Source organism: Zootoca vivipara, chromosome 4 (assembly GCF_963506605.1).
Source record: "Zootoca vivipara chromosome 4, rZooViv1.1, whole genome shotgun sequence".
NCBI classification, from domain to species: Eukaryota; Metazoa; Chordata; class Lepidosauria; order Squamata; family Lacertidae; genus Zootoca; species Zootoca vivipara.
Window position 1 is genome coordinate 72,948,141 of NC_083279.1, and position 10,122 is coordinate 72,958,262.

The window sequence follows — 10,122 nt, forward strand, 5'->3', positions numbered from 1 at the left end:
AGAACACCTGAAGGACAGCAGGTTTGAGAAGGCTAGTGCACTGTGTCAGATCTTTTTGCCTTTCTGAGCACAAATTAGTTGGGCAAACAGCCTTCTTCAAGGCAGCAACTTCCCAATTCACAGACTACTTCCATTACGGTAACAGAAATGTGAACTATAAAGTTTAGTATTGTCATTATATTTTATATTTGTGGTTTATATCTTAATACTCGTGTGACTGATTTTTTATACTTTGTAAATTGCACTAAGTGGTGCATAAAACAAACAAATAAAAATAGAGTCATAATATAATATATTTTTAGTTCAGAAAATTCACAAAGCTAACTTCAGTTATGAATAATGTGTCTACGTGTCAATGGTGGAATTAATAGTGGTGTATATATCTCTACCTGAGAACAAAACATTTTATATGAAGTTGTCATCCCTTTATGAAAGGAAACGCCATGCATAAATCACATACAACGACAAGATATCGCCAACACATTACCTCACTGTTGAAAAACTATGTACTGGCTGCCAGTTAGCTACGAGACTAAGTTCAAAGTGCTGGTTTTGCTGTATAAAGCCCTATATAGTTTGGGACCAGAGTACTTGAAAGACAGTCTCACTTCTTATTTACCCAGTCAATCACTGCACTCTGCAAGTGAGGACCTCCTACAGATACCATTTTACCAGGAAGGCTTTTCTGCACCATGTGGGAAATGGGCCTTTAGTGTTCGGGCACCTATCCTTTGGACTTCCACCCCCTTGAGCATTACAAAGGCACCATTCCTGTTGCCTTTTCAGCACCTCCTGAACACCTTCCTCTTTCAACAAGCCTTTTAAACCAAGATCTTTCCCAGTCTGTATTGGGATTGCTTTTAAGTTATTTTAAAGGTGTTTTAATTGTTTTATTATTTGTCGCCCTGGGTTCGTTTGGGAGGAAGGGTTGGATATGTATGTAATAAATAAATAAAATTTTGAACATTCTGCACATTCACATAATCATAAATCTACCAGGCAAACTCCAGAATTAAAATTTGATCAGCAAATGTAAAATTAATAGTCTCTAATAAAACACCTAGACTAGGTTCAAATGTCACTATTTGCCACACACAAAAACCACACAAAAGTTGAGTTTTATTTGTGAATCTGATGTGTCATTCGTTTTAGGGCAATTTGCATAAGGTCACATAATACTGATTGCATATTTATGAACTTCAGTATTATGACAAATGTGGAGAGAGCCTTTGTGAACCTGGTATGCAAAATTCAGAAATGGAACATAAACTCTAGTTCAATTACTGAAAATTAATGAGACTAGATTAATGCAACCTTTGTACCGAATAATATTAATCTTTTGGTATGAGAATCTAGGGTGGACAGGCAAAATCAGAGATGTGTATACTACCCACCCTTGTATGATATGCAATACGAAAAGGCGGCCATGAACCCATGCTTTAAAGCTTAAAACACAAGTTCAAGCCCTCATATTATTACATATAGATATAAGAGTAAACAGTATTAAACAAATGTCTGAAGGCCCTTTTTATGATAGAGAAGCATAAAGGCTGAAATTGAAGTACACTTACATCTTGTCTGTATTCAGTACAGTCGTACCTTGGAAGTTGAATGCCTTGTCAGTCAAACGTTTTGGCTCCCAAACATTGCAAACCTGGAAGTGACTGTTTCAGTTTGCAAACTATTTTTGGAAGTCAAATGTCCCACAGGGCTTCCACGACTTCTGCTTGGCTGCAGGAGCTTCCTGCAGACAATCAGAAGCCACACTTTGGTTTCCCACTTGGACTACTGCAATGCGCTCTACGTGGGGCCACCTTTGAAGGTGACCCGGAAACTACAACTAATCCAGAATGCAGCAGCTAGACTGGTGACTGGGAGTGGCCGCCGAGACCACATAACACCAGTCTTGAAAGATCTACATTGGCTCCCAGTATGTTTCCGAGCACAGTTCAAAGTGTTGATGCTGACCTTTAAAGTCCTAAATGGCCTCGGTCCAGCATACCCGAAGGAGCATCTCCATCCCCATTGTTCTGCCCGGACACTGAGGTCCAGTACCAAGGGCCTTCTGGTGGTTCCCTCATTGCAAGAAGCCAAGTTGCAGGGAACCAGGCAGAGGGCCTTCTCAGTAGTGGCGCCTGCCCTGTGGAACGCCCTTCCATCAGATGTCAAAGAGAAAAACAGCTACCAGACTTTTAGAAGACATCTGAAGGCAGCCCTGTTTAGGGAGGCTTTTAATGTTTAATCAATTATTTTATTTTATTTTTCTGTTGGAAGCCGCCTAGAGTGGCTGGGGAAACCCAGCCCGATGGGCAAGGTATAAATATCATCATCATCATCATCATCATCATCATCACCCAACCTTTTGGAAGTTGAACGGACTTCCGGAATGGATTCTGTTCGACTTCCAAGGTACGACTGTAATTCCAAGTCTGTACCACATCAAGCTCTCCGTGTCTCACTCCTCTCCATTTCAGTAACTGACAGTGATGCTCAATATTGGGAGGCTGAGTGTACAACACTGCCTCCCAATGGCCCTACCCAGACCTTGAACCTGAAGACTCCTCTGGGGAAGAACTAAAGCAGCAGGATTCTCCACACTGCCAGCTGAGCCAGTGGGGCCCCAATGCTTCACACTGGCTGCTTGAATTTCTGGCTAGCTCTTTAGAACCTCCTCATCTCATCTCATCTCCCACAAGGTCACAGAAGCAGAGGAGATGGCAGGCCAGCGAGGAGCTTCAGAACTGCCAACATACCTAGTTGCACATGAGGCTACTTAGGAGGAAGGGGAAGTGCATAGAAGCACCTGCTTGAATCTGGACCTGACTATGAGCCGGGGGTTGAGCTCCCAGCTCCCAGTCTGAGCTGATTTGTTGCTGAAGCAACAACTCTCCCCTAGGTGTCAGCTTTCCAGAGGTAGGGAAATGGGCAGTGAGAGTAGAGATTCATTTTATTTTCAGAAGTCTTCTGATCATGCAGATCCAGCTGAGAATTAATTCTAAAACTAATATTGTAGTACTTAATGATATGCAATCTGAATTAGAAGGGCATTTGAGTCTTGGGTGCTATCTTATACTCAGTGCTGAAAAAACTGAATTAAATGGTCTTTAATTTAAAAATCGTATTTCTAGTTTTTGAAGCAGCATGAATATACATGCATGTGCAGGCATGTTATGCTTATGCATATTGCCTCTATACAGTGTGCACAGACTTTATTTAGGGTGCTGGCTTTATTTCAATGATTAGTGAAAGGTTTCATATAGTTCTGTTGCTTCTTTCCTGGGGGTAGTATTTCCTGGGCATGTATTTACTTCTATGCCTTTCTTCACTATGTTTTGATTGTTGCTGTTACTTTACTATTCTGATTTCAATTATTGCAAGCTGCGTTGAAGAATGTATATGCACTAGCAAAGTGGGATACATGGGTATAAAGGATGCATAAAGTAAGTTTGCTTTCTTTCTTTCTTTTTAAAAAAAGCTGTGCATTGCACCATTACTACACCAGTTCATCCACTAGCAGTGTTTGTTTATTATTGTACAGCAATGGGAGATTCTTTATATTACAGTACTGCAGATAGAGGAGGCCATAAGCAAAGGCAGAAAGGATCTTTTGACACAACACTTCTGAACAACCACAACACACACACATACAAGCATTGGATCCTTTTTTTCTTTTCTTTTTTGCAACGTGAAATTCGTTTTATGTAAACGATTCAAAGCTGTGCATGGCATGGTGTTATAAATGCCCTGTTCACATGGCATATTGCTGTCAGCACATAATACCGGTACTAGTGTTTAAAAGCTTGCCTTGGCTATCCATGTTACAGGGGCAGGCTCAAGATTCTTGTATTAATATGCAAGATATTTAGCCACTTGAGTCCACAACTCTTATGGATGATCAGATTCTGTATATCCTTGCCCAATCACTGACACCTTCAGAGAATTATCTGTTACTGGTTCCTCATGTCCCAGATGCTCAGACAGTATCCACCAGGAGTCATGCGAGGGCCCTCCCAGCTGAGATCAGACAGGTACCAAGAAGGTACAATACTTCTTCACACAACATATGGTTAAACCATGGACTTTTGCTACCACAAGAGGCAGTGATGGCCACCAAGTTGGATGTCTTTAAAAGTGGATCAGGCAAATTCATGGAGGAGAAGACTATCAATGGCTACTAGCCACTATGGATATACTCTGCCTCCATGACTGGAGGCCATATACTTCTGGACACCAGTTGCTGGAAACCACAGGAGAGAAGAATGCTGTTACACTTGGATTCTGCTATGGGATTCCAATGGACATCTGAGCTGGCATCTGTGAGAACAGGAGCAAAGACTAGATAGTCCACTGGCCTATCCAGGAAGACTATTCTTATGTTCTCCCAATTTAACTTCAGGCGCTAGACAAATAACTTTCTATTTCAGCAGGCATTTTAAGTAAATTGTGTTTATGTGGGGAGTTGGTTTCCCCTGTGGTTTTTGTTTGTTTTAAAAACTGCATTATTTTGATTGATGGTCAGTCTGGACCACTCTGAGGCTTTATTTAAAGAGATTCAGACTAACCACCAAATTTTAAAATAATGTAGTGGGGAAGGGCACTGCTTCAAGACAGTGTGGGCTAACTCCGTATCTACTACTAATGCATCCTTTGTTGACATTCCCTCCACCATCCACACATTTTCATCCATGCATCAGATGTACATGAATAAAGCTCCTGCATAGTGCATGAGTCCAATTGCTCATGTGGAATCCCTAAATGTCTGCAGCCTACTGAGAATAGGTAGCTTCACCTTGAACCGCACTTCTAGAAAAGCTTTTCTATGTCCCAAAGGCTCCCTACCCAATTTTGTAGGTACCGATTCTGGCAGGGACTTTGGTTCTGCTTCAGGTTCAGACATTGAGTTTTTGGAATGCGGGGAAAGAAGTAGTGCAATCTCCCTGAAGAAGCAGGATTGGCTCCTGGGACTTTCTTGACATAAGGGTTTCTGGTGGGTTTCCTTTGGGGTGTATGCTGAAGGAAACTCCCTATGCCTATGCCTTGTCCTGGTTTTTAGTCCTGCACCTCATCCCTAGTTCTTAGTAAGACTGATCCTGGGGCATTGGCAATGTCACAAGGAAATGGTTGTTCTTCCACCCCACCTGCACTAAAAAGGTGTGAAGACAGGCTCCATGATGAACCTCAGACTTAGAGGCACCCTGGGTCTTTTCCAGGAGCCTGGCTTAAATGCAGGCTGTTGGGTAAGGTATCTCCCACATAGAAGCTGCACACATTTCCAGTTGGATGTTTTAAGCATATGTCCAGCAGTTCAGAACATGTCTCCAGAAAAGAAAAGCCCATTTTTTCTACTGTGATAACCCCATGCTGAATCAGCTCTGTACAAACATTCATTTGGGTAGAAAAATAACCCTGTTCTCAACCTCCACAAGTGTAAGGGTTGTATTAGTGAGTGGCATGAGGCAAAGCAGCAGAGTCATCCCCCCTGATACTGGTGTTTATGCTGCTTACCTGTAGGAGACTGAGGTGGTGGAGAGGCAAAGTCAAGGATGCATGGCAATGGCAGCCCCAACCTAACTGCCACTAAACCACACCCCAGCCCTGTCAGGGAAAGTAGCAGCAATGCCAGTGTTGGAAGCGTGGCGGTGGCTCTACCCTCAACTGTGCTGCTACAGTTCAAGAGTCCACTTAGCACACTGGAACTTGCATAGGCATCTGCACACAAACAACACCTTCCACATATCCAGGGAATAAATCACAAAAATGGGTTTTATACAGATAGGCACTATTCTACCAGAAGCCTTAAATACAAAGGAGGGTGGGGCAAGACCAGAGGGTGTGACCCCAATCCCTAGTCCTGCACACTAATTTCTTCCCAAATAAACACTGGTAGGGGTAAAGAGTATTAACTACACCAGCACTAGAGTTATCTCTGTTAGCTGTGCAATAGATTTGTGCAGTCTACAGTTCCTAGTAGTATTTGTGGACTGTAGTGCTCCTAGAGCACATTCTTGAAGTAATTGCCTCAAGTGAACACATTTATGTGCAACATGCACAAAACTCCCAACAATGATAGGTAAAGCCTGAGCTGAAGCCTTGCCTGTAGCAAATTTACAAAGGATGCAGACATTTTGGTGTTCATTGCACTGAAGCTCTGATTTCTACAGCAGGAAAGTTCAGTTGGTTATCTTATTAAAATTGTCAGTCTTCAAAGTTTACACACTCTAGCCCAACAGGACTTGGTGCAATGACAATATGACCTTCTTCTGCATTGTGTGTGTCTGTCCTGGATGCCAATATACTTACTAGAAAAAAGCATGCAAAGACATTCCAGCCCACCCACCCCTTACACAAGAGGATGAAATTGGTGCATGCACATTTCATGTCACATCCATGCAGGCTAACACACATCTTCCCAGTAAATGCATTTTGAGCACCACGTATCTCTAGATAAACTCCAGGGCTGCAAGGTTAAGTGGGAAATAGAAATCCAATGACCCCTAGCTGGGTAAGTGAGCTTAATGACTTCGCTGCTGCCATATGTACACAGAGGAGCTGAGCACACTCCCTCTTGTGCTATGTGGGAAAGGGGGAGGCCAAGCCAGAGGAATTACTGTACCATGCATTTTAAAATGGAAGAGAACTAAGTGTAGGGAAAAGCCCTCCTGGAAAGGGGTTAACAGAGGCGTGAATCCCGACAGGGCATGAAGATAGAGAAAAGACTCCTAAGTCAGAGAGAGCAAGTTAGGTGTTTGTGGTTCAGCTAAAGCTTTCCATCACGAACGCAAGGCAGATGAATTACTCAGTAAATCCTATTACTCCATGTGGATAAACCTTACATGCAAGTTAACAAGTCTGGAGAGCTGGGGAATGGATTCTGCTGAAAGGATATTCCGGGATAAGAACACTCTCAGCTCATGAGAGCTAAGAGGAGAAAAATACATACACTCCTGTTGGCTTTGGATTCTGAAATCCCTTCTCCCTGCACTAATATCATCATGCGCTTGAAATATGAGGAATAAAGATAATATACTATGCTCTGGTCCTCCTGCACCCGGAATCTTCGGAGAGAAAACAACGTGGTGAGATCCATAAGGAAAAGAGATGACCCCAGTTAATATGAACTCAGGAATATAGTTCCACCTATTAAACAGAGGGGCAGGGGAATGAGCATGGGCTCCTGTGGCAAGAGTTCAGGGTTGTGTCTACTAGCTACCAATTCTAGAGGAACAGAGTAAAAACTTTGCTGTTGTCATTAGCTTTGCCAAGGAACTGCTCCCTGGGTGTTTGAGGGTTGTGCATTATCAGCTCTTTGCATAGATTGCACTCTTACTCTAAATCACATCCAATAGTTTTAGCGCTATAATATGCAGAATGCACATACTCCTGCACACACAGAGCAGTTTCATCAGTAGGGCAATTATACTACCTTAAATCGATCAGATTACAATACTATTAATTATTTTATTTCAATTAATAGTGGGGAATTTTCATTCAACAACTAATGTGGACAGGGAATTGTGCAGTCCCAAATTTAAGGAGGCAGCACAAACCAACACACTTACAGGTGTGGTATCCCACCACCAGCCACCCCAGTCACACATGTATACACAAAACACACCTTTCCTTCAGGGCTAAGCAAGGAAACCAATAGAGCAAGCAGGAAAGAAGAGATGTGGCTCAAAGGAGTCACCCAACAAGGAACCATGCACCACCTGAATTCAAACATTCAGTTCAAACTATTATTAGCCAGAAGTGATTTCTGTCATCAACAGAGGCAAAGTCACCCCCCACCCCATTTTTACATGAGCCCAAAACAAGTGGGAATGAATTCATTTAACCAGTGCTTTCAGAAGTGCATAATGATTGGGAGGGAGGAAAAAAAAACATTTCTCATAGCTCCTTTCCCAGGTGACTGGTCATTTAACAACACAAAGTGTGTGTGTTTGTGTGTGTGTGTGTGTGTTCTCTTAGACCCGGCTCTTTTCATTTAAATAGTGGTATGAATACTGCATACCCATTTTCACTGAAGGGCAAGTTGCACACCTCTCACTTTACTCATTCTTATCCAAATACAAGCAAGAGAGAAAATAGATTGGGGGGGATTACAGGAACTGCCTCCTATTAGTTGCTGTAGCAGAATTTTCAAACATTTAATACTATTTGCCTCCTGGTACTTCGTACTTCGGTAACAGCGGGATATTTTGTTTTTTTTATGTGCATATTTAACATAGAATTTGAAAGGTAAATAGTTTTGAGTCAGTGGTATTTGCCCAGTATGTGTGCATGATGGATCAGAATCAACTCCGCATCAACATATTCCAAGTCACGGTCACATTCAGACATATAGGCACACACCAGTCCAGCCCATCTCCTTCTCCCCCAACCCCGCCACACAGTTCAGGACTGTCGAACGAAAGACACGAAGATAAAGGAAGAACAAAAGTTGGCCAATCGCCCCCTACCTGAGGATGGCTGTGTCCCCCTGCCTCACCGTGATGTTGTCGGTGCCTCGGTTATAATCCACGCTGCGAACCGGCAGCCCTGTGGGGAGAAGGCAGAGCAATCTCAGTAGGACCAGCGGGAATTGTCTCCGATCGGGCTGAGCCCTTCCTACCATGGCTGGAGAGTTGCAAAGGATGGAGTTTCCCCCTCTCTCTTTCTGCCGTTATTTATCTGGGTGCTCGGAGGAGGATGCCTTTACCCCCGGATAGGGGACGAGGAGCAGCAGGAGGAAGAGGGGGCAGCCAGCGAGAGGAAATATCCGAGAAGCCACCGAAAAACGCGCGACTCTGCCTTTTTAGCTGGGCAGATCTCGCTCTGGCTTTCCCCAATTGGTCCTCCTTTCCCTCTTCTTTTTGCCGCTGATTCTCTCTCTCTCTCTCTCTTTCCTCGATGCGTTTCTTAACACAAAGTCTTTCTTCTTTCCTCTGCCCCCTCTCCAGACTTCCCCAAAAGCAAACCGGGCTGGGATCAAAATGAAGAAAGCGGGAGAGAGAGAGAGGATTGATTCACGAAAATAAAGAAGGTGCGGGGGGGGGAGCGAGACCGGAGGAAAGGGGGCCGGCGGAGAGAGAGAGACGAAAACAAACAAATCAAGCAGTCCAAAAGAGCTTCGAAAGGGCAAGCGAGCCCCCCGAAGGCGAAGGGCTGGGACTTTTGCCTGCCTCCTCCTCCTCCTCCTCTCTCCTCCCCGGCGCGCGGATGCTCCTGCTCGGGCGAGCGGCTGAGCAGTCTCTGAGCGCTCGGCTCCCTTCCTAACCCACTTTCCCAGGCGGAGCGAAGGAGGGAAGGGGGGAGGGAGCGAGAGAGCGAGGGGAAGGGAGGGCGAAGCGCGCCTCAGCGCCGGAGGAGGGGAAAGGGGGTCTCCTCTCTCGCAGCAGCCTGGCTCTCGGGCAAGTGGCGCCCACACGCGCGCCCTCCCGCCTCACCAGCCCCAACCACTCCACACACAGACACTGCGGCCCCCTTCCGCCGCGCCGCCCCACCAGCCCGCCCAGATCAAAGCCCCGGTGCTCCTCGAGGTTGTCACGACAACAGCTTCATCTCCGAGGCCCGGACGGCTCCACCACCACCACCGCTACTACCACAGGGCGGGCTCGCCGAAAGAGGGGCTGCAGGCGGCAGGAGGCTCGGGAAAGAGAGCGAACCGAGGGGCCTGGGGAGAAGCAGGCGAGGGGAAGGAAGAGATGCGGCTGGATGAGGAGCGCCATGGAGGGAAAGAGGGGTCTCTTGGCGGTGGAGGGGAATAGAGCAAGGCCGGGGGGGGGAGGGAGAGAAAGTTGGCCCGTTAAGAGTCGTATTTCACACTCCTGAGGGTCCTATTACTGCTCGGTTGTCGTGCTCGCCACCACATTGCATGGAATGAGGGAAGGATTCGGGGCGCTTGTGGTATTTGGAACGCTCCCCTGCATAAAAAGCTCCCTTTCTGAAGTAAAGCAGAACTTCGCGGAGAGGTTTCCTCAACATCTTTCTCTGGGACCTGGGAACTTCTTAGGTGCGGGCGGGGCGGGGGGACTGTGGTGGTACAGTCTGAGTCCAGTATTCTGTTGCCTCAGCCTGCCGCCGCCTTTTTGACGGTCCCTGAGGAGGCACTCGCTGAATTCAGGAGCTGACCAACTGCTTTGC

At 45.4% G+C, this 10,122-nt stretch overlaps 1 protein-coding gene across 1 annotated transcript in view; it reads right to left on the reverse strand.

Annotated features, from left to right (window-relative positions):
- Positions 1-9,225, reverse strand: part of LSAMP (limbic system associated membrane protein) — a 445,759-nt gene extending 436,534 nt beyond the window's left edge. Inside the window, exon 1 of the mRNA XM_035114576.2 lies at positions 8,460-9,225. Within this exon, the coding sequence (XP_034970467.1) occupies positions 8,460-8,614 (155 nt within the window). The 5' untranslated portion in view covers positions 8,615-9,225. The remainder of the gene's footprint in view (positions 1-8,459) is intronic.
- Positions 9,226-10,122: the final 897 nt, after the last annotated feature.